The following is a 23,931-nucleotide window of genomic DNA, read 5'->3' as shown; positions in this document are numbered from 1 at the left end:
ATTAGTGTTGTTCAGTGTTTTTAGTTTTATTTATTTAGTGATTTTACTTTCCGGCAAGAAATTTGAATTAACCTGATGATGACAGGCACAGGTCCTGTCGAAATTATCGTTAGAAGAAAAATCAGTCACCTGACATCCATAGCTTAGGTAAGCTTATTACCTTCTATCATCATTAAATATCATAATTTTTATGTGTGTTACCGAGATTTCTGCATAAATAATACTGTGCTGCTTTGAAGAATACCCCCCCCCCAGAAAAAAAGAAGAAAAATCGTGCGTCCACAACTGACGCATACAAATATTAATTAGCTTAAACTGAATATATTACCTTGAAAATAACATATTAGTTCGATAGTACGATATTGTAGTAAGGAAGTTTTAAAAGAGTTAAAGTTACAAGCATAAAACATGTTCTTAGTTATGTAACCCTTTGCTTTATTTATAAAATAATTTCTATTTGTTTAACCTCTTTATTTATTATTTTTTCAGATGCTTGTTTGAAATGTCAGGCGGAGAATAAGAGTGGAAAAGAAGATTGCGTCGTAATTTGGGGGGACTGTAATCATTCGTTTCACAATTGTTGCATGGCCAAGTGGCTGAAACAAAACAATCGGTAAGAATTAAAAAAAAATTGGGGGATTCCTGAGTGAAACCCCTCTACTAAAGCAGCGATCAGGTCTTGATAAAAACCATGCAAATAAATTCGCTGCCATCTCCTAAAGCTGCCACTTCGCTATCGAGCTTCTAGCTATCCCTAGGAACAAAATCTTCTGGTGCACCATTTGGAAGCTTCATGAAAGACTTGTGTTTTTAAGAAGAGGGGGTGAAAAAATTGGCAATGCTTCTTGGCGCTCAAAAATATCTCGATTCCTCTGTCACTTCATCCAAGCTCCTCCTGCAAATAATTTGTAAAAACCAAAATGGCGACCCCCCGAACTGTAATTTCCTTCAAGATCAGGATAAAAGAAATAATTTGTAAAACTACACTGAATAGATATGCAGATAAAACAAGATAAAGAGGAGAAAAGGAAAGAAATTAAGAGCTAGTGAAGAAATGAAGAAATATCGGATGCCAATCCGTCTTCATTATAGAAGCTGTGGCACAAAAACCCTAAACCAAGAGCCCTGTTTGAGACACTAAAGCATTAAAAAGACTAAGACACCAAAGCAGGAACACAAAGCAATTCCTGTTTCTTAAGCTATTCGGTGGCATATGTTTTATGTTACTGATTGACTGTTCTATATTATTATTATTACTATTACTGACTGTTATACTATTGCTATAGTATTACTGTATACTATTACTATAGTTATACTACTATTACTTATTGTTCACCCACGTTTTTTTTTTTTTTTTTTTTTTTTTTTTTTTTTTTTTTTTTTTTTTTTTTTTTTTTATGTTTGCTAAAGTTCAAATTATGTACCATTTCTTTAAGAATAACGCCTGAATCACAAAGACCGTTTAATTAGAATTTAATTACAAATTTCTTGATTAAAAATCTATTTTTAAAATAACCATCATTACTTCTTAATGAAAAGTTCAGACGAAACAATTCTAATTAGCAATGACCTAGGAATCAAACAAACTGTTCGCGAGGCAATCGAAATCAAACGAAACTTAAATAATTATACGTCCCTAAATAGAGACTTGGGTGAATGAATACACACTCAACCCTATGTACACAAAATTAATTATAGAAAGTAATTTAATTCAAAATAAAACAAAAATAGGAACCAATAAAAGCAAGCCCAGTCCCAAAAGAACTACAAGATTAGCTGCAGAGAAGGGAAACATCGCAATAAGAAACTATTCCAATTTCTAATAAATACAGTTTATGAACCTCTTTAGTCTTGGCTGAACTTTTTGTTAAGAAGTAATGATGCCTAGGCTAATTTAAAAATAGATTTTTAATCAAGAAATTTTGTTAGATTTAATCAAGAAAAGTCCTCATTATTCTTTCTTCTGTATTTGTATTACGGAAAGGCAGTGTGGTCTTCGTCATTATTTAAATTCTTCCACGGAATTCAAAACCAACCCAAAGAATATGAATATGTGTTCTGTATCCTTTTTATTGCTCATGCGCTTTTCCCTTGAATATTTTCGCTTTGCCTCAACAATTTAGTCCTTGTAGCCCAGAGGAATTATTTTTTTGCATATGCTTAGGTTTGGATACTTGTCCTTAAAAAAGCTCTTTATTCGATATCAGGTTTTTTACAACTTTGTGGTAAAATTACTATATTTTTAAGATCTAACACACACTTGTTTTGGTGTAAGTTCATGTTTAAACGATCAAGCCCTATGTCTTCCTAGTCCCATTTTCAATTCAAACTACATAGCACACTCTGATGGTTTGACCATCATCAATTGTATCATCATCAATTGCCAAATTCTCCCACAGGGATTGCTTGTACTTCGACCCTTTTTATGATGGATGGAAGTACTCAGGATGACGACCTAAGTACCAGTGGAGGGACAATCGGAATTGAATCAGATCTTTCACCAGACTGGACACTTCCTACTAGATACCAACACTTGCATTCAGTGTTTGCATCTGGCGTCATAACTTCATGGAAGGGAGTGAAGAGTGAAGCTTTGAACAGACTGGGGGAAGGGAGGTGTGCGCAACTGTGTTTTTTATTTAATTAGTAGTTAGTAATTAATTTAATTATGTAATTAGTTGATAGTGCTAATATTCGTTTACGTAAATAATTATCTAATAGGGTTCTTATGTTCTGTTAGGTCTAATGTAATTACATCTATTAACATTTCAATCCTATACACAAATGCTAAGGTCTCATAAATAAAACGCAAACTTAAAATCTGATACATATATATTGCGTCTAAGTCAGTTTTAATAAAGCCCTAAACTTATTACTTTTTTTAATCTATAAGTTAAAATCATGGTAAGGAACATAAATATGGACCTGAAACCTCTACATTTGCGAAGGGTGTAGGATGCTTCCAGACGTAAAAAATCATTTTGCGCTGTGTAACAGAAGTTTCGAGGGAGTATATGGGGTACAAATTTTCAGCCAAAAGAGGTTCTGCCAAACTGCGCTCCACAACTCAGCGTACTTTTACTGCGATTACTTGTGCTGCGATTCTTTCGATTCAGATCAACTTTCGTGGAGGAAAGTATGACATTATCTGCCAAGACCGTATTAAATAGCTTTTTTCGGGGGGGGGGGGGGTTAAGAAACAATTATAAGGGATTTTACCTGCGTTTTTAAGGCCAATTAAATGAGTATGATAAATATTTTTCGCTTTTAGGAAAAATGGTCTTCTCACCTGCATTTTTTCAATTGACTTACGAGACAGAGAAATATTTTGGGGGTTTGTCCGAACCTGATAACCCCGCCCATCCCCTGGAAACGTCCGTTCTATCTGCTATTTACCCTATTAAGGGTGAAGAGGTCAGAAGCAAAACACGGAGGGGATGAGTTCACTTGGGGGGGACTGGGATCTGGGAGGCATTTGTCCTATAGAAATTATTTCTAGCTCCTGGGTTAGACCCTTATTACTTTCTGTGAATAAACCAAAACCGATGGCATAAAAAAAAACAATAAAACCGAAGTGTTGCTTACGCAACAAAATACGAATACTTGTCAAACAGTTCGTGGTAATGAACTGTAGTAAGGAGCGACCCGGCTCAATAGTAACCAAAACTCTAAAAAATGGAATTTTGGTACCAATAGCTACATCAAAAGAATCGCATTTTAATGCTGATTTTAAATATATAAGTTTCATCAAGTTTAGTTTTACCCATCAAAAGTTACGAGCCTGAGAAAATTTGCGTTATTTTAGAAAATAGGGAAAACACCCCCTAAAAGTCATGGAATCTTAACAAAAATTACACCATCAGATTCAGCGTATCAGAGGACCCTACTGTAGAAGTTTCAAGCTCCTATCTGCAAAAATATGGAATTTTATATTTTTTGCCAGAAGGCAGATCACGGATGCGTGTTTATTTGTTTGTTTTGTTGTTTTTTTTGTTTTTTTTCTTCTTTTCTTTTCTTTTCCCCAGGGCTCATCGTATCGACCCAGTTGTCCTAGAATGTTGCGAGAGGGCTCATTCTAACCAAAATGAAAAGTTCTAGTGCCCTTTTCAAGTCACCAAAAAAATTGGAGGGCACCTAGGCCCCCTCCCACGCTAATTATTTTCCCAAAGTCAACGGTTGAAAATTCTTAGATAGCCATTTTATTCAGCATAGTCGAAAAACCTTAGAACTATGTCTTTGGGGACGACTTACTCCCTCAAAGTCCCCGTGGGAGGGGTTACAAGTTAAAAACTTCGACCAGTGCTTACATATAGTAATGGTTATTAGGAAGTGTACAGGCGTTTTCAGGAGGATTTTTTGGTTGGAGGCAGGGGTTGAGAAGAGGGGGATATGCGGGGGGAACTTTCCATCGAGGAATTTGTCATGGAGGAAGAAAATTTCCATGAAGGGAGCGCAGGTTTTACTAGCATTACTTAAAAAAAAAACAATGAAAAACTAAATATGAAAAAGTTTTTTTTTCAGCTGGAAGTAAGCAGCAGTATTAAAACTTAAAACGAACAGAAATTATTACCCATATGAGGGGGCTCACCTCCTCCTAATACCTCGCTCTTTACGCTAAAGTATTTTTAGTAATTTCAACTATTTATTCTGCGGCTTTTGTGATTCAGGGGTCATTCTTAATGAATTGGGACAAAATTTAAGCTTTAGTGTAAAGAGCGAGGTACTGATGAGGGGGCGAACCCCCTCATATATGTAATAAAAACATGAGAATACAAAAGTTCTTTACGTAAGCTAATTTATAAGTTACGTATATCTTTTACTTATAAAAAGATTCGTAAAAAATTAAAAGTTCTTGTTGCCTTTTTAATTAACCGTAAATCGGAGGGCAACTAGGCTTCCTCCCCCGCTCTTTTTTTCTCAAAATCATTCGATCAAAATTATGAGAAAGCCATTTAGCAAAAAAAAAAAATAAATATACAAATTTCGTTTTAATTATTCCTCTGCGGAGAGCCAAAATCAAAACATGCATTGATTCAAAAACGTTCAGATATTAAATAAAAAATGAAAGTAAGGAGCGACATTAAAACTTAAAACGAACAGAAATTACTCCGTATATGAAAGGGGCTTTTCCTTCTCAACGCCCCGCTCTTTACGCTAAAGTTTTTTACTGTTTCAAAATGTAGAGTTAAGAGAAAGAGTCAAACTTTAGCGTAAAGAGCGGGGCGTTGAGAAGGAAAAGCCCCTTTCATATACGGAGTAATTTCTGTTCGTTTTAAGTTTTAATGTCGCTCCTTACTTTCATTTAAAAAACTTGTTTTTTTATTTAATTGCGTAAAGCAGTCAGTTAGATTGTCTCAATAGCTTTGTTGTTGTTGTAAACCAGTGATAGATATCCCCTAGACTTCAATTTTATTTTTTTGTTTTATTTACTTGAATATTTATTGTTTTGGGCTTTCTGAGAGTAATATAAGTTGCAATGCTAATTTTGTAATAGGAATGCGGGTCAGTTTGTAGCCGTAATGTAGTAAAAGGTAGAAATGGATTTAACAGATTTTATAATTAATTCTTTAGCAACTCTTGCAACATATATTTGCAATTTGAATCTAATGCAACAATTTGCAACATTTAGGACAAATCTTCGGGCGCGTTCTTGTGATCCATTAAAATCATGTTTCTCACTTTCCACAAATTCTCAAATGGCTTAGGAATTTTTTGTTAATTTAAAACGAAAAAATCATGTTTTATAGTGAAAACGAAATCTGATTGTTCGATTTTGTTAAGTGTGAACTTAATCAGCTATATACATCTTACAGAATTAGGAAACAAATCTGGAGATTAATGTTTAATGAGAAAAGATCTTTAAGTGCAGTTCTGCCGATTTCTATAGTAGAGGGCGCTACATTATAAAAAAAAAATAAAACATAAACAAAACACAATCTGGTAAATATTTAGATGTTCGTATTATTGACCTACAAATAAAATGAATATTTCACTAGATGTCTTTTGAATGCTCTTTCTGTATGAAATAATCGCTTTTCTCGCAAGTCAATTTTAAGTCCTTTGAGGAACCTTGGAAATTAAAATTTCACTCGATGTTTTTCGGGATAAAAAGGGTCAAAACATTGGTTTCAAACTTAGTCTTTCATAATTAAATCTATTTTATTAAAGTTATATAATTCGCAAGCATTGATTTTTCATATTTAAGTTGGATCAAAAATTCAAAACAAATTGTCCGTTTTCCCATCCGCCATGTTTGTTCTGTTGGCTTTGATATTTTTCGACGTATAGGTGAAATAGCAATTTTAAGGGGGGCTAACAGATTAAGAAGAAAACATGGTGGATTTGTTTTTAATTTTTTTATTCTATTCAACTTAATCTTGAACAATCAATTGTTCGTGAATACAGCTCTTACAAAATGGATTTATACTGAAATAGTAAGTTTGAAACAAATGTTATAATGGATTTTTGTATATAAAAAATTAATGAAATTATTATTTTCAAGGGTGAATTGGCCAGAAAAGCGATTATTATATTCCGAAAGAGCATAAAAAATCAAATCTAGGGGTGTGTTCATTTTATTTGTAGGTCAATAATATGAACTGCTCAATGTTTACTCACAATCCTCCAAACCAGTTTAAGCAAATGTTACTGTTACTGCATGAATTTTACGGAAGAATAGCGTTGTCAAATTTAACTAGTCTGTTTTGATTGTTTGTTTTGAAGTTCAACATGGCAACACTGGCAAAATATGATACTGCCCTAACAAAATCTTAGAAAATTACGGTTTTCAAGTGAAATAGGTCTAGGGAGAAAGAAATATTTTCATTTAATGTCCTTGGCACTTTAAAAAAATTAAAAAGTACTTTCTAATCAACGTTGCTCAAAGGCTTAACAGAAACGAAATTTTCATCATGTATTCTAAGAAAGAACACACGTGAAACTAATTTAGCTTTTCCACAAAAAAGGTGGCAAGCTTTTTAAATTCGTAAAACGTGGATGCTCAAAAAAAATCCGTTGGGACTAGTTATTGAGCAGCGTATTAAGTAAGATTGGGTGAATTGTATTGCCCGAGCAACACTTTGGTTTTTTGTTGCTAGAAAGTAGCAAGGGCCTAACCTCCGTGGTTTTTGTGGAATATGTGAACCCTAACCCAGTTTGATAAGTTAAATTAAAAAAAAGTTTTTTAACGAAAAGTAAGCAGCAACATTAAAACTTAAAACGAACATAAATTATCCTGTATATGGGGAATCTGGCCCTTCCTCAACCATCACTCTTTTCGCTGAATTCTTAACGTCTTTTTAAAAATACTTCTCATTTAAAGTCATCGCCGCTTGTGTTTAAACAGTCTTTCTAAAAGAATTTGACAAAAATTCAAACTGTAGAGTAAAGGACCAGGGTAGTGGAGGGGAGATCCCCCTCCAATTAAAATTTGAGTAAAAATTAAGTAGTTGCGGTCATCAATCCGTGGATTAACTTTAGGAAAAGCCAACACAGATAGTCCGAGTGAGAGGCAAAATCTGGCATAAGTGCTATTTAGGATTGTTTAAAAATGACGTCATCTCACTTGTTGATAGATAAGTCTATCATCCATCTGTCCATGAATCATTCCTAAGATAGAAGAACTAGCAGAACTAAGATAGATAGTCACAGAACTAAGGGATGAAAATTCGTATTGATTTTGGGTTGACGCGTCACGGACAATATCCACTGGACTTGTACGTAAAATGTGGGACTGAATCACTCTTTTCGCTGAATTCTTAACGTCTTTTTAAAAATCTTCTCATTTAAAGTCATCGCCGCTTGTGTTTAAATAGTCTTTCTTAAAGAATTGGACAAAAATTCAAACTGTAGAGTAAAGGACCAGGGTAGTGGAGGGGAGATCCCCCTCCAATTAAAATTTGAGTTAAAATTAAGTAGTTGCGGTCATCAAGCCGTGGATTAACTTTAGGAAAAGCCAACACAGATAGTCCGAGTGAGAGGCAAAATCTGGCATAAGTGCTATTTAGGATTGTTTAAAAATGACGTCATCTCACTTGTTGATAGATAAGTCTATCATCCATCTGTACATGAATCATTCCTAAGATAGAAGAACTAGCAGAACTAAGATAGATAGTCACAGAACTAAGGGATGAAAATTCGTATTGATTTTGGGTTGACGCGTCACGGACAATATCCACTGGACTTGTACGTAAAATGTGGGACTGAATTTGGGACTGAATCACTATTTTCGCTGAATTCTTAACGTCTTTTTAAAAATACTTCTCATTTAAAGTCATCGCCGCTTGTGTTTAAATATTCTTTCTTAAAGAATTGGACAAAAATTCAAACTGTAGAGTAAAGGAATTATTTGAACTCACAGGCGAACAAGTGACCTAAGCCTAATAGGCATGGCTGCTTGTCGTTTAAAGGTGGAATACCATATCATAGGATTGACAGATGACCAATAAGTCCACTGGGAATTGCAGGCGAATAAGGAGGCCTATAGTTTTCCAAGTGTTTGGTTATAGTACTGGTAAATGGCGGAGTAAGTATAACACATCTATTTCTTTTCGCGTCTTTTTTATTATTCTTCTTTTAGGTGCCCACTATGTCAACAAGAATGGTACACCCAGCGGGTTGGAAAATGAAGAATAAACTTGTAACTCTTTACTTATTTGGTGTGTTCTAGAAGAAAGTAGCAACTATAAGCAAGACGAGCCTAGTTTATCACGTAGAAGCGCTATTTTAGAAGGAATGCAAAATGAAGAGTGCAAAAAGTAAAATAGCAAAAACAAAAAGCAAATAAAGAATGCAGAAAATGCTCTGGATTTTACTCCTTTCCTTCAATTGAACTCTTGTTTGACTTTCAAGTGAACCGTTTTTGTCAGCCAATCACATGGATCTAAACTAATAACCCGAACTCCGAGTTCCCACTGATGCGATTTCACGCTAAAACAGCCTTTTTTGCGTGATCTGTCCGTTTCTTCCGTTTTTTATTGTAAGTTTATGTATCACAACGGTTTAATGTCTGCGTTGAGATATTTCTACTGAGCTGTTGAAAATCACATCCGTTATTCTGAAGTTAAAGCTTTGAAGAACCAAAAGTTTAAAGTAACTGAGAAAATAATCATGTTTATCCAAAGTTTTCTAATAATGTTTGACAAGCAACACTTAATAGTAGTAGTAGTAGTAGAATAATTTATTAGAAATAAACAATTCTTAATCAATAGTACAACATAAGCGAAGCTTGCGAGGCTGTGCTAAATTCAAGACAAAAAAAAAGTGAATATAGAGAATGAGAGAATGTGGAGAATGAGACCATATAGCGAAACCAACAACCATAAAAAAAACATAAACAATACATTACCTTCCGTGACCCCAAGACAACGAAAAATAACAAACAAAAAATTACATGAATATTACAAATGAATAGCCATGGAAAATTTATTTTATTTAATCTGTTTCAAAAGTATACCTACCGAGCAACTCCACACGTAAATCAAACTTAAACTGGCCAAAGCTACCTATTTCCTTGATATCAATATTCAGTTTATTCCAAAACTTTGTAGCTCCGTAACTAAGTGAAAAAGAAGACCTATTTGAAACTAATCGAGGAACCTCAATCTTTCCTCGTATCTGAGTAACGTGGTGGTGAACATCAGACCTCTCACAAAATATTCCTTTAAAACAATCAGGAAAGCTCTGACTGTAATACTTAGCCCTTCATATATTAAGCTTTTAAATATTTTTCTTTGCTTCTAGAACTTGATTTAGCCTATTCCTTTGTATTTGCTTTTTAAATATTTAAAAATATTTTTTTGCATAACGGCTGCAGTGAACTGTTTCTGGAAGAACATTTTGCGATTTTCTGACAACCGCTGTCCGCAAGCTGTTTTGCGTTAAAAAAATGGGAACCACACATAGGAAATCAGAGGAAATCAGAAAGTTACTTAGTATGGATCTTAGGATGTAAATACAAGAATTTTTTTTGACTTGGATAAATGGTTGCTTCAATTTTTTCAAAAATATGACAGTTCAAGATAGGGATGAAAGCTTTTAATTGACAGAGAAACAAATATGAATTTTTAACTGGATATTTCGGACATTTATAGAGTATCTATCATCAGCAGTAAAACTAGTAGACATTAATGAAAACAAAAAAAAAATTATACATACATAGGGTTTATTGCTCTTATTTTTTTCAATGCAACAGTGGAATTAAATCTCCTTAATCTTTTCGGTTCCGGTTCAATAGATTTATCAGACACATCAGGTGGACAGAGGTCAAAACTCTTAGGTGAAAAAACGCTGTTGCATTGAAACAATAAGAGCAATAAACTATATGTAATTAGTTTATTGGGTATAAATTTTGTTTGTTTTTATTAATGTATTTTAGTTTTACTTCTGATAAGGAAAGCTGTGTGTGTGTTCAGTATATCCAGTTACAAATTTTATATTTGTTTCACTGTCAATTAAAAGGTTTCATCCCTATTTTGAGCTGTTATATTTCCGTCACGGAAAGGTAGTGTGGTCTCCAAAGTTTTCTATGTCAATTTTTTTCAATTTGAAGGCGAATCACTGGAATATAGCTTAATAACCTATTGAATAATCCATTGAAAATTTTAATCTAATGAAAACATTATTAAAATATGCGCTGAATCTTGTGTATATGCAAAATTATTTTACCATTATGAAATTTTGCTTTATGCTTTAGGCCCTCGTCTGAGTGTTTCTTTTTATCTTTTAAGTTACATTTATGATTTAACTTTTCCTTGTGATTGTGTTTAAGTTGTGATTCATTCTTATTTTTGTATGCTATTATACAATAAAAGTTTGTATTTGAATACAAAGGAAAGAAAGACTAAGAAAAGAAAAGAAGGCGCGGTATACCCGGGTGAGGATTGGTAGGCAACGGATGAGGCTAGGCCGCTCTCTTGGCAAGGAAGAGACCCCTTGCAGTTACCCCTTGATGAGCTACAGGCATCGGCCCAGATCGTCTTAAGTAGAAGTCAATCGTTGCTGCCTTGTGATCCTGCAGATACGAGAGAACTGATCAAATGAATTAAGATAAGGCGAAATCTGTTCTCCATAATTTGTGCATAACTTCCTAGGGAATAGAATCATGGTCCTTCAGGGGAGGAAGGTGGTGGCTTCGATCCATCCTCTGCTTTCATATACCCTTCCTCTTTACCTTCTCCAAATTTATTCGGGTACTCATTTAGAGCTGGATTTGCTCTGATTTAACTATGAAAGCGTGCCACTGACCCCAGTTCGCAGCCAAATAATTGGCGACGCCAGGATTAGAGCCCCAGCTTTAAAGAATACAATTTCATTGCGATAGCAATTCGTCTAGGACAGCCCTTCGATTACTAAAAAGACAGAACAGTAGGGGAGCTTTTTCCCAACAAAGATTTAATTATTTTTTAATGGTGCTGAGGACAAGACAGGAGCCCACTGAATATAGAGTATGTTGTTGCTTGCCTTTCGGTTTATTCTAGTATCTTGTCTGGGAAATGGAAACTGACGTAGAACATTAATGTGTTACAGAGCATCTTTTGGGCACAATTTGGCTAGAAAAGACGTACAATTTATCTTAAAGCGTTAACAACACTGTACCAATGCTGTCAGAGTTTCAACTAAGCCAAAAATGATTGTTTGAAATCTCAACTTTTTTCTCACTGACCTCAGTAAATGACAGCCATCACTATTGATTCCCAATTTTCAAGAAATTGTTTCTAGATATTAATTAGCAAGTAGGCTAACTACTAAAAGGGGAAAAACCATCATTCATGTGAAAAAAAACTGACTGTGTATCATTTCCACATAGACTACTAAGTTGACAACGTCAGACACACTCCAAAAAACATTTTGAGCTTTTGCTGTTTTGATTAACAGAAACAATTTTTGCTTTTATATTATCAGAGTATATCGACGAATTTTGTCACTTTTAGAATATCTCTGTCGATAGAGAGAGATATTCTCTCTAAATAAAGATATAAATAAAGATAAATCTAAATAAAGATATTTAGCCCGAAAGCTTGATGACTTTATTATGTTCCATCGTATATGTATAAAGCAAGATATATACATAAACTTTCTATTGATAGTATGGCACACTATCTCACTAATTCATAATTACATTATTGATAGTATAGCACACCATTTTTGCCATAAGCATGGCACACCATCTTGCTCTATTCAGATCCAAAATTCTTTTAATGAGCCTTAAAAAGTTAAAAAGTCTGTTCTCCACATCAATTGGCTTCGTTGGCGTGACTTGTCTGAGCCACAGCATAATCAAACTTGATGATTTAAGAATAATATTATGAATATTATATATTTTCTTTGGTTTTAATGCCATACTCGTGCTGCAGAAGTGGACAATTGATGTGAGACGAAATTTGTTTGAATAATTTTGATTTAATACACATGCGTGACCGCAATGTTGCTTGGGCATTATTCATAAATTGTTATTCATAAATAATCATTATTCATAAATCGTAAACAGAAGACAGTCACGATCGATACAAGGTACTAGGATATATTGGAGTGCAATTGATTATGTCAGAAGTAAGGATCACACCCTAGTAATGTGTAGGGTTAATCTAAAGCTAAAGTTTAGGAAAGGTAACTACCTTCCAAGAATTTTTAACGTTGATGCACTCAAGGATAATAAGTTGAAAAAGACTTTCCTGGAACAGCTGAATATAAAATTAAACAGCATAACACTGGAAAATGTAGAAGATGGATGAAATAATTAGAAGCGCAGAGAAAAGTTAGAAACGCAGGTAGAAATATTAGCAAAAATGTTTTGAGTTTAGTATAGAAGAAAAGGGGCTTTTATAAAAAGTATTTAAGCAATAGATGATTTGAAAATAAGGAGAATTTATGGAAAGTAGAAAAAGTATTAAACTAGGATATGAGGAGGTGCAAAGTAGAGGCCATGGATAAAATTGCCAAGGATCTGGAAGGTAAAGCCAGACGGCATAATAGTAACATATTGTATTTGTATACAAAGAAATTACCAGAGAAAGAAGCTAACCTGGACCTGTAGTTAAAGGTAGAAACGGGGACTCAATTACTGATAAGGGAAGTGTTAAAAAGAGATGGGACGGACATTTTAATAATGAATTAAACTGATATAAAACTGAAGAGAATGATATAGAAATGAATAAAAAGTTTGCGACAATTTGGAAGTGAAGAAAGATCCATTTCACAAAGAAGGGTTAGAGACATTATTATTATTAGGATTAAGAAGTAATGAGGCTTTCAATGCTGGTAGTGTGGTAGATGAGTTTTTTAAGTATGGTGGTTACAAAGTTAACAATAAATTCCTGAAGATGATAAACATTATTTTGGAAAAAGTGGAAGCACCTTGCGCTTTTTAGGAAATCTTTGGTTGAACCCCTTCATAAGAAAGGCAATACGAGTGGCATTTGCTGGGTTTCTATATGAAGCAATCTACTTATTCTGATGATAATTATTAAACTTAGAGATGCTGTAGATAACGTTATAAAAGAAAACTGTGTGTTAAGAAGATTAGAGGATGCATCAATCCAATTTTCACTCTTACATTAATATATGAGAAGTACCAATCTCTGTAAAAGCAGAATAACTGAGGCCCAGGCACTTTTTTCACAGTTGAACAAAGTTTGGAAGAACAGGAAGTTAAATCTGTGAACCAGGATTAGAGTCCCATAAGCTTCAATAATTGGGGTTGTGAGGTTTGGTTCTAAGACGTGGCTACTTTGGAAGACTGCAAAGGAATTTTTAGATGTTTTCAAGTAAAATTGTCTACGAGTGGTTTGGTACCTGATTGAATGACCGTATATCAAACAACAAGTTGCACGAAAAATGTAATTCTTTTCTTATTTCGAGGGCCATAATAAGACAAAGATCTATCTCGTGTAAGATCTACCTCTGGACCGTTTTCAGTCGTCTGCAGTTGAATCAAAGCCAAAGATAATTCTGATGGCTGTTTGAGTTGACTGCCTAAGCAAATTACCATACCAACGCAGAGGATAGGAATCAAGCTGCTCGTACTAGGGAGACAATTAAAAGGGCCAGAGGAGCTCCGTGTCTTGTACTCTGTCGAGCCATCTAATGCGTTTGATTTTGCAGAGGTTTTTCTACTGGACAGCATCAACCTTCATTATCTGTGGCTGAGTCACTGGACAAGTCACTGACGAGTTAAAAACAACAGTTGCTATTGAGGCAGAGTATATATGAGATTTCGTGAGACGGCTGATCTGGGATTTGTGGAATTTTATTCTCAGAACACGGCCGAAAATGGCATTTGCCTTTGCAACACTTGTTGATATCTCTTCATCTGGATTTTCTTTTGGTCAGACAATAGAATCAAGATATATGAACAGCTTGACTATAGTGACATTCTGGCAATATAATTCTGTAGATTTCAGAGGGCAGGAGGGTGAGTTGGAGCACTTTTGATGCCACCGAGACTTTTGAGATGCAATATCATCAGTGAAGTCAACATCCAGGACACATCCAACAAAATCAATGCCAAACGGATGCACCAGTAGTGTTTTGTTGAGAACATGGTACATGATATAGTTGAATAGCCTTGTCAAACACCATTTCTAATTTGAAAACGTGATGACAGCTGATCATTTACAATAACAACGCTTTCGGTGCTATTGCATTGCTCTTTGAACAGATTGACAATTTTCTATGCCACCCCAGCAGATTACAAGATAAGCCATAGTGACGGTTGTCACTGTGTATATAGCTTGCAAATATTAAGCCAATCTAATTTTCTACTGGTTCATAACTCATCTATGCAGAATTGCAGGATAAGTTTTTCCTGCAATAAATTAAAATTGCTGCCAGGAGGCAAAATAGATCAAAGCTTTAATGGATGAAGAAGAAACCTTAAGTCGAGAGCTCAGAAAAATTTCATTCGTGAGAAATTAAAATAACCTCTAAAATGTAGCTAGCCTGTTGTCTGTAATCAATACATACTTTTACTGCCATCTATGCCGTTAGTAAAGACTGCATCCTTATCAACACCTCTAGTCGAGTATTTTTCTGCTTGAAGAAGGGAACGAAAACCTTGGATTAAATAATCATTTGAAAACAAACAACAAAATGACTGTCTTTACGAAACTTTCTAAAGACCCAAAGAGTGGTGATAAAAAGGAAGATGTTTCACCCCTTGTTGTTAAAGTAGAGGTAAATTGAATACTTTGTGTTATTACTGTGCTAGTAATGAATAGTTTGCCAAATCTGATGAAAGTCTCCACCCAGGCTAATTTTTATTGAATCCTAAACAGTCAGGCTTTAAATTAGTGATAATAATGTAATATTTTCTGAAATACACAAGTATAGATTGTTTGGTTGGGCCCTTCAAGAGGCAATGCTATGAAATTTAGAAATAAGTTAGGCTCTATTCTTAGGCTGCCTACTTACATATGCTATACCATTCCTAGGCTATATTATTAGTTTAAAATTCTAGTTTGGCTGCTTATTGATATCTTATAAATGGGATAGGTTTGGAAAATTTGACTTCAGCAGTGAATCACTTCAGTAGGTCTAAAACATAGTCTGGGAATGGATTACTTAGGTTCCATGTTAACCCTCTTCTGATTTCTAAGTATTAGAAATTTACCTATTGAAATTTTGACAAAAAATATTTTTGTTAAAATTCAGTTGTCAGTTTCTGTTTCTCTGGTTTCAGTCTTGAAAATGTACTTCCTACTCTTTGAGTAGAATTTAGGCCATATCAATGATTTTTTTTTCGAAATATGGGAAATGTATTTACAGATTTTTGAAGCCTCATAAATAGGGATTAAGCAAAGTTATGAAGCTGAAAACAGTTTCCTTATACTTAAACTAAGCAGAAGATCTGTTTTGCAAGATTTCACTTTTATAACACAAAGCTTTTAAGAATCATCAGGTTACTTCCCTTTAGAGGCAGAAGGAGTGCTGAAAACAGTTGAAGTTGAAAACAGTTTTCTTGTAGGCTACTTCAATTAAGCAGTAGATCTGTTTTCAATATTTCACTTATATAACACACAGCTTTTAAAGGTCATCAGGGTACTTTCCTTTAGAGGCAGAAGGAGTGGAGGTATATGTTTCAAAATATTTTCCTGGGACATACTTTAATCTGTAGATCCATCCCTAAAAGTTTTCAGTTTTCAAGCCAAACCCCTTTCCAAGATAGATGAAAATAGGTAAACTAGAACTTTACCATATTAGGTATTGTGGACTATACACCACTCAAGTACTTCATTTAAGTAGAACTGAAAGAACCAATTTTGGAAAATGTTATGTATAAAATTTAGTTTACAGTCTGAAATGATAGAGAACAGTGTAATACCATGGATGTTAAAATGAAAATTTTGTTTTGCCAAAGACTGAAGAAGAGGCAGTAATGTTTTTTCAGGATAAGGGAGTGTTGTCCAAAACTAAAGAGTACATCAGTGGACACAACATGACTTTATGTTGTTTCAATAAAAGGCCTTGTTGGATATATAGTAAAGAGGCATGTCTGAAAGAGGCCAGTTCTTATGTCAATGCAAAGCATTGACATAACTGTAGAGTTATTGTAGGGTTATTGAAATAACCCTACTGTAGAGGTTTCAAGCTCCTATCTGCAAAAGTGTGGAATTTAGTATTTTTTGGCCAGAAGAAAAATTGCAGAAGCATGTTTATTTATTTTTTTTTGTCTGTGGATGCTTAAATTATGTAGTTATTTTAGTTTTGACATTATTTTGAAAACACTAAGTTTCAGCAGGTGAAAGCAGACTTGGTTTTGAGGGGGGCAGGGAGTTGTCCTTCCCTAACCCATAGCAAGAAAAAACACAGATGCATGTTTTTTTTCTGTGGATGCTTGAATTATGTAGATTTATCTTAGTTTTGACAATATTTTGAAGACACTAAGTTTCAGCAGGTGAAAGCAGACTTGGTTCTTAGGCAGAGAGTAGTTGCCCCTCCCTAACCCATAGCAAATTATGTTTCCTGACAACACAAACTTGACTACTGCTGAAGCAGCTGCTATGAGGAATGATCCTACCATTAATAAAATCTAATGTGGATTGCTCACAGTAGAAGGTCATTTGTTGTTTCAATTTGTTTCATTTATTTGTTGGTTTACAAATCATTGTCTATGACCTGATGTGAAGAGCTAGACATTTTGAACAAAACAGTTGTCAATTAGAATAAGCAACTCTGTGAAGCAGAAAAACTGGGAAAATTAGACAAAGCAGACTTATAGTAGAAATAGACATAACCTTGTTCACAAAAAGGCAAAATGATGTGGCAGTAACAAGTGTTACTGCCACAGTGGATGCTTTGTGGATTTTGCAGAGAAACCAGTGGCAGGTTTTTAGTAAAAATCCCCAACCAAAAATCAAAAACTTTACTTAAACCAATTCAGCTCCATATTGAACCCATTTCAATAATTGTTTCTGATTGTTCAAGAGGCTACAAAACAAGTGTGCTGAAGAAATTAGGGTTCAAATATTTGATTGAACCACTCTAAGAATTTTGTCAACCCAGAAACCAGTGTATCCACCCAATGAGTAGAAAGAATATAGGGTTCCAAAAAGTAGAGAAACAAATGACACCAAGGTACATTCTGTCATCATCTGAAATCATATCTAGTGGAGCATATATGGCATGCAGCAGTGAGGTCAGACGGCTGAATTGTTGATGACAGGAATGTGTTCTGGGTGGCCTTTTTTCTCATAAGTTTTTCTGTAGTTTCCATAATTTTGATAATAATGCATTTTATTTTTGTCATATTTTGTCAAAGAAACAAGATTGAGCATCAATGAAACAGGTTATAATTAAATGAAGCACTTGAGTGGCATATAATGCAAAAGTGTCTATTATTATTATTTATTGAAAATCCATCTTTGTTTAAAAAGAAAATGAGAGAGCATGAAAATAGAAGCAAAAGAGCACCAGGCTATGACAATGTAACCAGTGTAGAAGAAGTTGGTTCAAGCATGTTTTGAAATCATTTGGTTGTGTTTTCAGTAAGTTTAGCTTCCAGAAGGGTGCAATGTATAAAATGTAAGGAATAGCAACAGTACTTTAAAGCACTGATATTTTGAAGAAGGCACTATAATAAATATTCAGCAGTGTATATTATTGACCTACAAAGTGAAAATACCACTTGATGCCTTTTCTTATGCTCTTTCCAAATATAACGATTGCTTTTGGCACAAAAGAACTTTACTCCCACCCCTAAATACCAATTCTGGCTATATATTTGGACATTGGGGGGGGGGGGGTATAGTTTAAACTTACCTCTATAGTGAAAACTTCATCCTGACTCCAAATTTAACATCCATTTGCATCAGAAATAAAATTTACCCCATCCCCCCTAATGTGAAAATATATACCCTGAATTGGTATATATTGATATGTGGGTGAAGTCCATTTGTTGCAAAAGTAATTATTATTTTTGGAAGAGTATAAAAAGGCATTGAGTGGTATTTTCCTTTTATTCATAGGTCAATAATATGAACTGCTCAATATTTTACAGCACTACCTACCTTTGATATGTTTTTACACAATTCTTCTAATAAATGTGGAATCCTGAGAAATAGTTATGTCATGGGCTATTGTGCAAATGAGGCCAAAGGAAAGTGTTTTGGGTAAACTTATACCTATTCAGTGAATATGCCGCTTGAAGCCCTTTCTTATGATCTTTCAGAGTTGCTTTTAGGACAATTTAAATTTCGAACCCTATAAAGGACTCAAAACAGTTTGTCCTGTGGTGGTGCAGTGGGTTTGACCTTAGCTTGGTTATACAGGACCCAGAGATCAAATCGTGCTGCAGTAATGCACTGCAGGGCCAATGCAGGGACCTGAGTATTCAAGAAGCGTCGTTAACCTGATACTTAAAACAGTCAGAGTAACCAAAAGGTTAAAGAACCTTTAACCTTTTTAGTTTTTTTTTAGGTTTTTTTTTTACTTAAAAAAAGCAAACAAAAACTATTTAGTGAGAAAAATTGCCGTTTGCTGTTGATTTAGGAATAGCAATCATTATTTTATTAGTCTTAATAGTGAAATGTTGTTTTGAAGAAATTTTTCTATAAATCTCCCTCAGAAAATTTCCCCAATTTGACCATCTGGGTTGGGGATTGGGGGGATGGTTAAAATAGAAAAATTAGAAAAACGAGGTATTTTTTAACTTAAAAACGGGTGACCATCTTAATGATATTTGATGTTTGGAAGGATATTGTGCCTCAGAGCTCCAATTTTAAATCCCAGCTGGATCTGTTGACATTGGGGGAGTTGGGGGGAACCTAAAATCTTGGAAAACACTTAGAGTGGAGGGATCTGGATGAAACTGGGTAGGGAAAATAAGCACAAGTCCTAGATACGTGATTGCTATAACCGGAACGGATCCGCTCTCTTTGGGGGATTTGGGAGGGGGGGGGGAATTCTGAAAAATTAAAAAAATGGGTTATTTTTAACTTACAAAGGAGTGATCAGTTCTTAATGAAATTTGATGTTTGGAAGGATATCTAGTTTCAGAGCTCTTATTTTAAATCCCAACCAGACCTGGTGACATTGGGGGGAGTTGAGGGGGGGGGCCTAAAATCTTGGAAAATACTTAGAGTGTAGGGATTGGGATGAAACTTGGTGGAAAAAATAAGCACAAGTCCTAGATACGTGATTGACATAACCAGAAGGGATCTGCTTTCTTTTGGGGAGTTAGGGGGGTTCTGAAAAATTAGAAAAAATGAGGTATTTGTAACTTACAAATGGGTGATCAGATCTTAATGAACTTTGATATCTAGAAGGATCTTGTGCTTTAGAACTTTCATTTTAAATCCCGACCAGATGCGGTGACATTGGGGGAGTTGGAGGGGAAACCAGAATTCTTGGAAAATGTGAAAATTGAGGTATCTTGCAAATGGGTGATTGGATCTTAATGAAACTTGATATATAGAAGAATCTTATGTCTCAGATGCTCTATTTTCAATTCGAATCGGATCCAGGGACATAAGGGGTTGGAGGGGGAACCAGAAATCTTGGAAGATGCTTAGAGTGGAAAGATTGGGATGAAACTTGATGGGAAGAATAAGAACAAGTTACAGATACAAGATTGACATAATTGGAATGGATCCATTCTATTTTGGTAGCTGAGGGTTGTTAATTTGGAAAAAATAGAAAAATTGAGGTATTTTTAACTTAAGAATGGGTGACCAAATTCTAATGAAATCTGATATTTAGAAGGAACTCATGTCTTGGAGTTCTTATTTCAAATCCCGACCAGATCTGTTGGCATTGGGGGGGGATTTGAAGGGGGAAACGGGAAACCTTGGAAAACACTTATAAATGTCATAGATACATGATTGATGTAACTGGACTGGATCTGCTCTCTTTGGTGGAGTTAGGTGGTGAAGTTCAGTGCTTTGGCGAGTTTGGTGCTTCTGGACGTGCTAGGACCATGAAAACTGGTAGGTGTGTCAGGGAGCTGCACAAATTGACTTGATAAAGTCATTTTCCCTGATTCGACCATCTGGGGGGCTGAAGGGAGAGGAAAAATTAGAAAAATTGAGGCATTTTTAACTTACAAGTGAGTCATTGGATCTTAATGAATTTTGATATTTGGAATGACCTCGTGACTCAGAGCTCTTATTTTAAATCCCAACTGGCATTAACCCTCTGATTTTCCTTTTAAAGTAATCTATTGATTCTTAGAATTTTGCTAGAGCTCATACCGTATGCGCTCTTGGCTCTTCCGACCTCGTCACAAGTGCCATATGAGCTCTTAGCTCTTGTTTTTGATCAAAATTATGGATATTTCAAAAAAATAACCTTAAACCATTTGAAAATGGCACTAGATTGAAATGAAAAGGACACACTTAAAATCACTAGTACTAAAAGTCCCATGCAGAAAACTTACAGCCCTCCCCTCACCTTGAACAGCAAGGAAAACCACATTATTGCATGGGTAGTACTTATATGTCCTCGTATTTTCTTATTGGTAACCAATAAGGCACTGAAACATTGAGTTAAAATAAGGCACTGAATCTGCCATTGAATTTCAAGCAGGTTCACCTAACCTGCACTTCCAAGTAACATATCACCTTATTTTAATAAGCACCATAATCATCATTGCCCTAGTAGGAGGAACCTAGTAAAGAGAGATCCACAGCCCAGAATAACCTAAAATCTAGAAACGAGTTTAAAAAAAATACTATCTAATGAGAAAAAATTATCATTTCTGGTTGATGAGGAATATTAAGTATCATTTTGATTAGTCTTGATAGCAAATTTGTTTTTTTTATCAAAATTATGTATATTTTGAAAAATAGCCTTAAACCACTTGAAAATGGCATTAGAACCTATACTATAAAGCACCATATTGCCTTATTTTAATAAGGATTATAATCATGGTGGCCTAAACCTAATAAAGAATGATCCACCACCTGGAATAACCCAAAACTTAAAACATGTTTTAAAAAACTGTCTACTGAGAAAAAATTATCATTTCTGTATGATTAGGAATATTAACAGTTATTTTGATTAGTCTTGATAGCAAATTGTTCCTTTTTTTTTTATCAAAATTATGGATATTTTGAAAAATAGCCTTAAACCACTTGAAAATGGCATTGGATTGAAATGAAAAGTACACAATTCAAATCACTAGTGCTAAAAATCACATTCAGAAAACTTACAGCCCCCCCCCCCACCTTGAACAGCAAGGAAAATCACATTATTGTGTGGGTAGTACTGATATGTCCTTGTATTTTCTTATTGGTAACAAATAAGGCGCTGAAACATTGAATTTAAATGAGGCACTGAATCTGCCATTGAATTTCAAGCAGATTCACCTAACTTACACTACCAAGGAACATATTACCTTATTTTAATAAGCACCATAATCATGATTGCTTTAGTAGGAGGAATCTAGTATAGAGTGATCCACAGCCAAGAATAGATTAAAATCTAGAAACATGTTAAAAAAAGCTGTCTACTGAAAAAAAAATTATCATTTCTGGTTGATGAAGAATAATAGCCTAAGTATCATTTTGATTAGTATTGATAGCAAAATGTTTTTTTTATTAAAATTATGTATATTTCGAAAAATAGCCTTAAACCACTTGAAAATGGCATTGGAACCTACACTATTAAGCACCATAATCATGGTGGCCTAAACCTCATAAAGAATGATCCACCACCCAGAATAACCCAAAATTTAGAAACATGTTTCAAAAAACTGTCTACTGAGAAAAAATTTTCATTTCTGGTTGATGAAGAATATTAAGTATCATTTTGATTAGTATTGATAGCAAAATGGTTTTTTTTTTATCAAAATTATGTGTATTTCGAAAAATAGCCTTAAACCACTTGAAAATGGCATTGGAACCTACACTATTAAGCACCATAATCATGGTGGCCTAAACCTAATAAAGAATGATCCACCACCCAGAATAACCCAAAATTTAGAAACATGTTTCAAAAAACTGTCTACTGAGAAAAAATTTTCATTTCTGTATTATCAGGAATATTATTTATTATTTTGATTAGTCTTGATAGCAAAATGTTTTTTTTTATCAAAATTATGGATATTTCAAAAAATAGCCTTATACTTCTTGAAAATGGCATTGGATTGAAATGAAAAGTACACAATTAGAATCACCAGTGCCAAAAATCCCATGCAGAAAACTTGCTGCCCCCCTCTCACCTTGAACAGCAAGGAAAATCACATTATTGCCTGGGTAGTACTGATGTGTCCTCTATTTCTCGTTATTGCTATGAAATAAGGCACTAAAACATTGAATTAAGATAAGGCACTGAATTAGCCATTGAATTTCAAGTGAATTCACCTAACCTACACCATCAAACACTTTATAACCTTATTTTGATAAGCACCATAATCATCATTGCCCTAGTAGGAAGAACCTAGTAAAGAATGAACCACAACCAAGAATAACCCACAATTTAAAAACATTAAAAAAAACTGTCTATTGAGAAAAAAATTGTCATTTCTTGTTGATTAGGAATACTAACAATTTTTTTGATTAGTCTTGATAGCAAATTTTTTTTTTTTTTTTAAGAAAAATTATGGATATTTCAAAACAAAAAAACCTTAAACTACTTGAAAATAGCACTGGATTGAAATGAAAAGTACACAATTAGAATCATCAGTGCCAAAAATCCCATGCAAAAAAAAAAATGCATTTGCATATAAGCCTATATCTCCCTCAGCTATAACACAGTGTCAATCTATTTGTAGGTCCAAATAGACTAGTCATTTTCTGTCAAGACCATTTTTTTTCAGCATTTTATATTAATTTATTCAAACTTCAGGTACATTTCATGAGCTCCTCCCCCTTCAATAGTAAGGCAATTAGACACAAACAAAGTAAAGTTGTAGTTGAAGTACTTCTTGCTATTTGGTAAAATAGCTGAGGTGGGTGATTACACATGGGGACTATCAAGCAACTATCTTTACCTTTTCCTTACTACTAATAGAACTTCCAGACTACTAAGGTCCTTGCATCAGCCCAACAGTGTGCAACTGAATTCAAGCTCTGGTCCAGTTTTACCAAGCTGAGATCAAGCCCCATGCACCCACACTGTTTTTCTCACTTTGGGGGCTTAGAACGTTGTATAGATGATAGGTCTATGTCTATCTAAATTTTTGTCAAACAAGGTTTTACCTTAATTTGTATTTTAAAGGTTCAACCTTTGATTTGGCCTTTCAGTATCTTTTAATTTTCTTTTTGAAACACAGTAAGTTTATGTGTATTCATACAATTTAGCTAAAAAAAAAGTCAAACATCATCTGATAGCAAATTTGTTAATTGCTTCAGGGGCAAATTTCAATTTCCATCCCATAAGGACTAGAATCTATTTGGACCTACAATAGATTGACACAGTGTTATAGCTACTAATAATTCATTTTAGATTTTTTTCTTCTAAGTATCTAACCTACATTTGTTTATTCTTTTAAAACTT

General features: G+C 34.3%; 2 protein-coding genes across 2 annotated transcripts in view; both read left to right on the top strand.

The window, feature by feature from the left end:
- Positions 1-9,993, top strand: part of LOC136040382 (RING-box protein 2-like) — a 97,174-nt gene extending 87,181 nt beyond the window's left edge. The window contains exons 2-3 of the mRNA XM_065724639.1: positions 490-613; positions 8,579-9,993. Coding sequence (XP_065580711.1) covers positions 490-613; positions 8,579-8,627 — 173 coding nt within the window. The 3' untranslated portion in view covers positions 8,628-9,993. The remainder of the gene's footprint in view (positions 1-489; positions 614-8,578) is intronic.
- Positions 9,994-15,023: 5,030 nt separating this feature from the next.
- Positions 15,024-23,931, top strand: part of LOC136040379 (integral membrane protein 2B-like) — a 49,502-nt gene continuing 40,594 nt past the window's right edge. The window contains exon 1 of the mRNA XM_065724636.1: positions 15,024-15,171. Coding sequence (XP_065580708.1) covers positions 15,088-15,171 — 84 coding nt within the window. The 5' untranslated portion in view covers positions 15,024-15,087. The remainder of the gene's footprint in view (positions 15,172-23,931) is intronic.

The sequence above is a fragment of the Artemia franciscana genome, chromosome 20 (genome assembly GCF_032884065.1).
Source record: "Artemia franciscana chromosome 20, ASM3288406v1, whole genome shotgun sequence".
NCBI classification, from domain to species: Eukaryota; Metazoa; Arthropoda; class Branchiopoda; order Anostraca; family Artemiidae; genus Artemia; species Artemia franciscana.
This window is presented reverse-complemented; position numbering and strand designations above follow the sequence as displayed.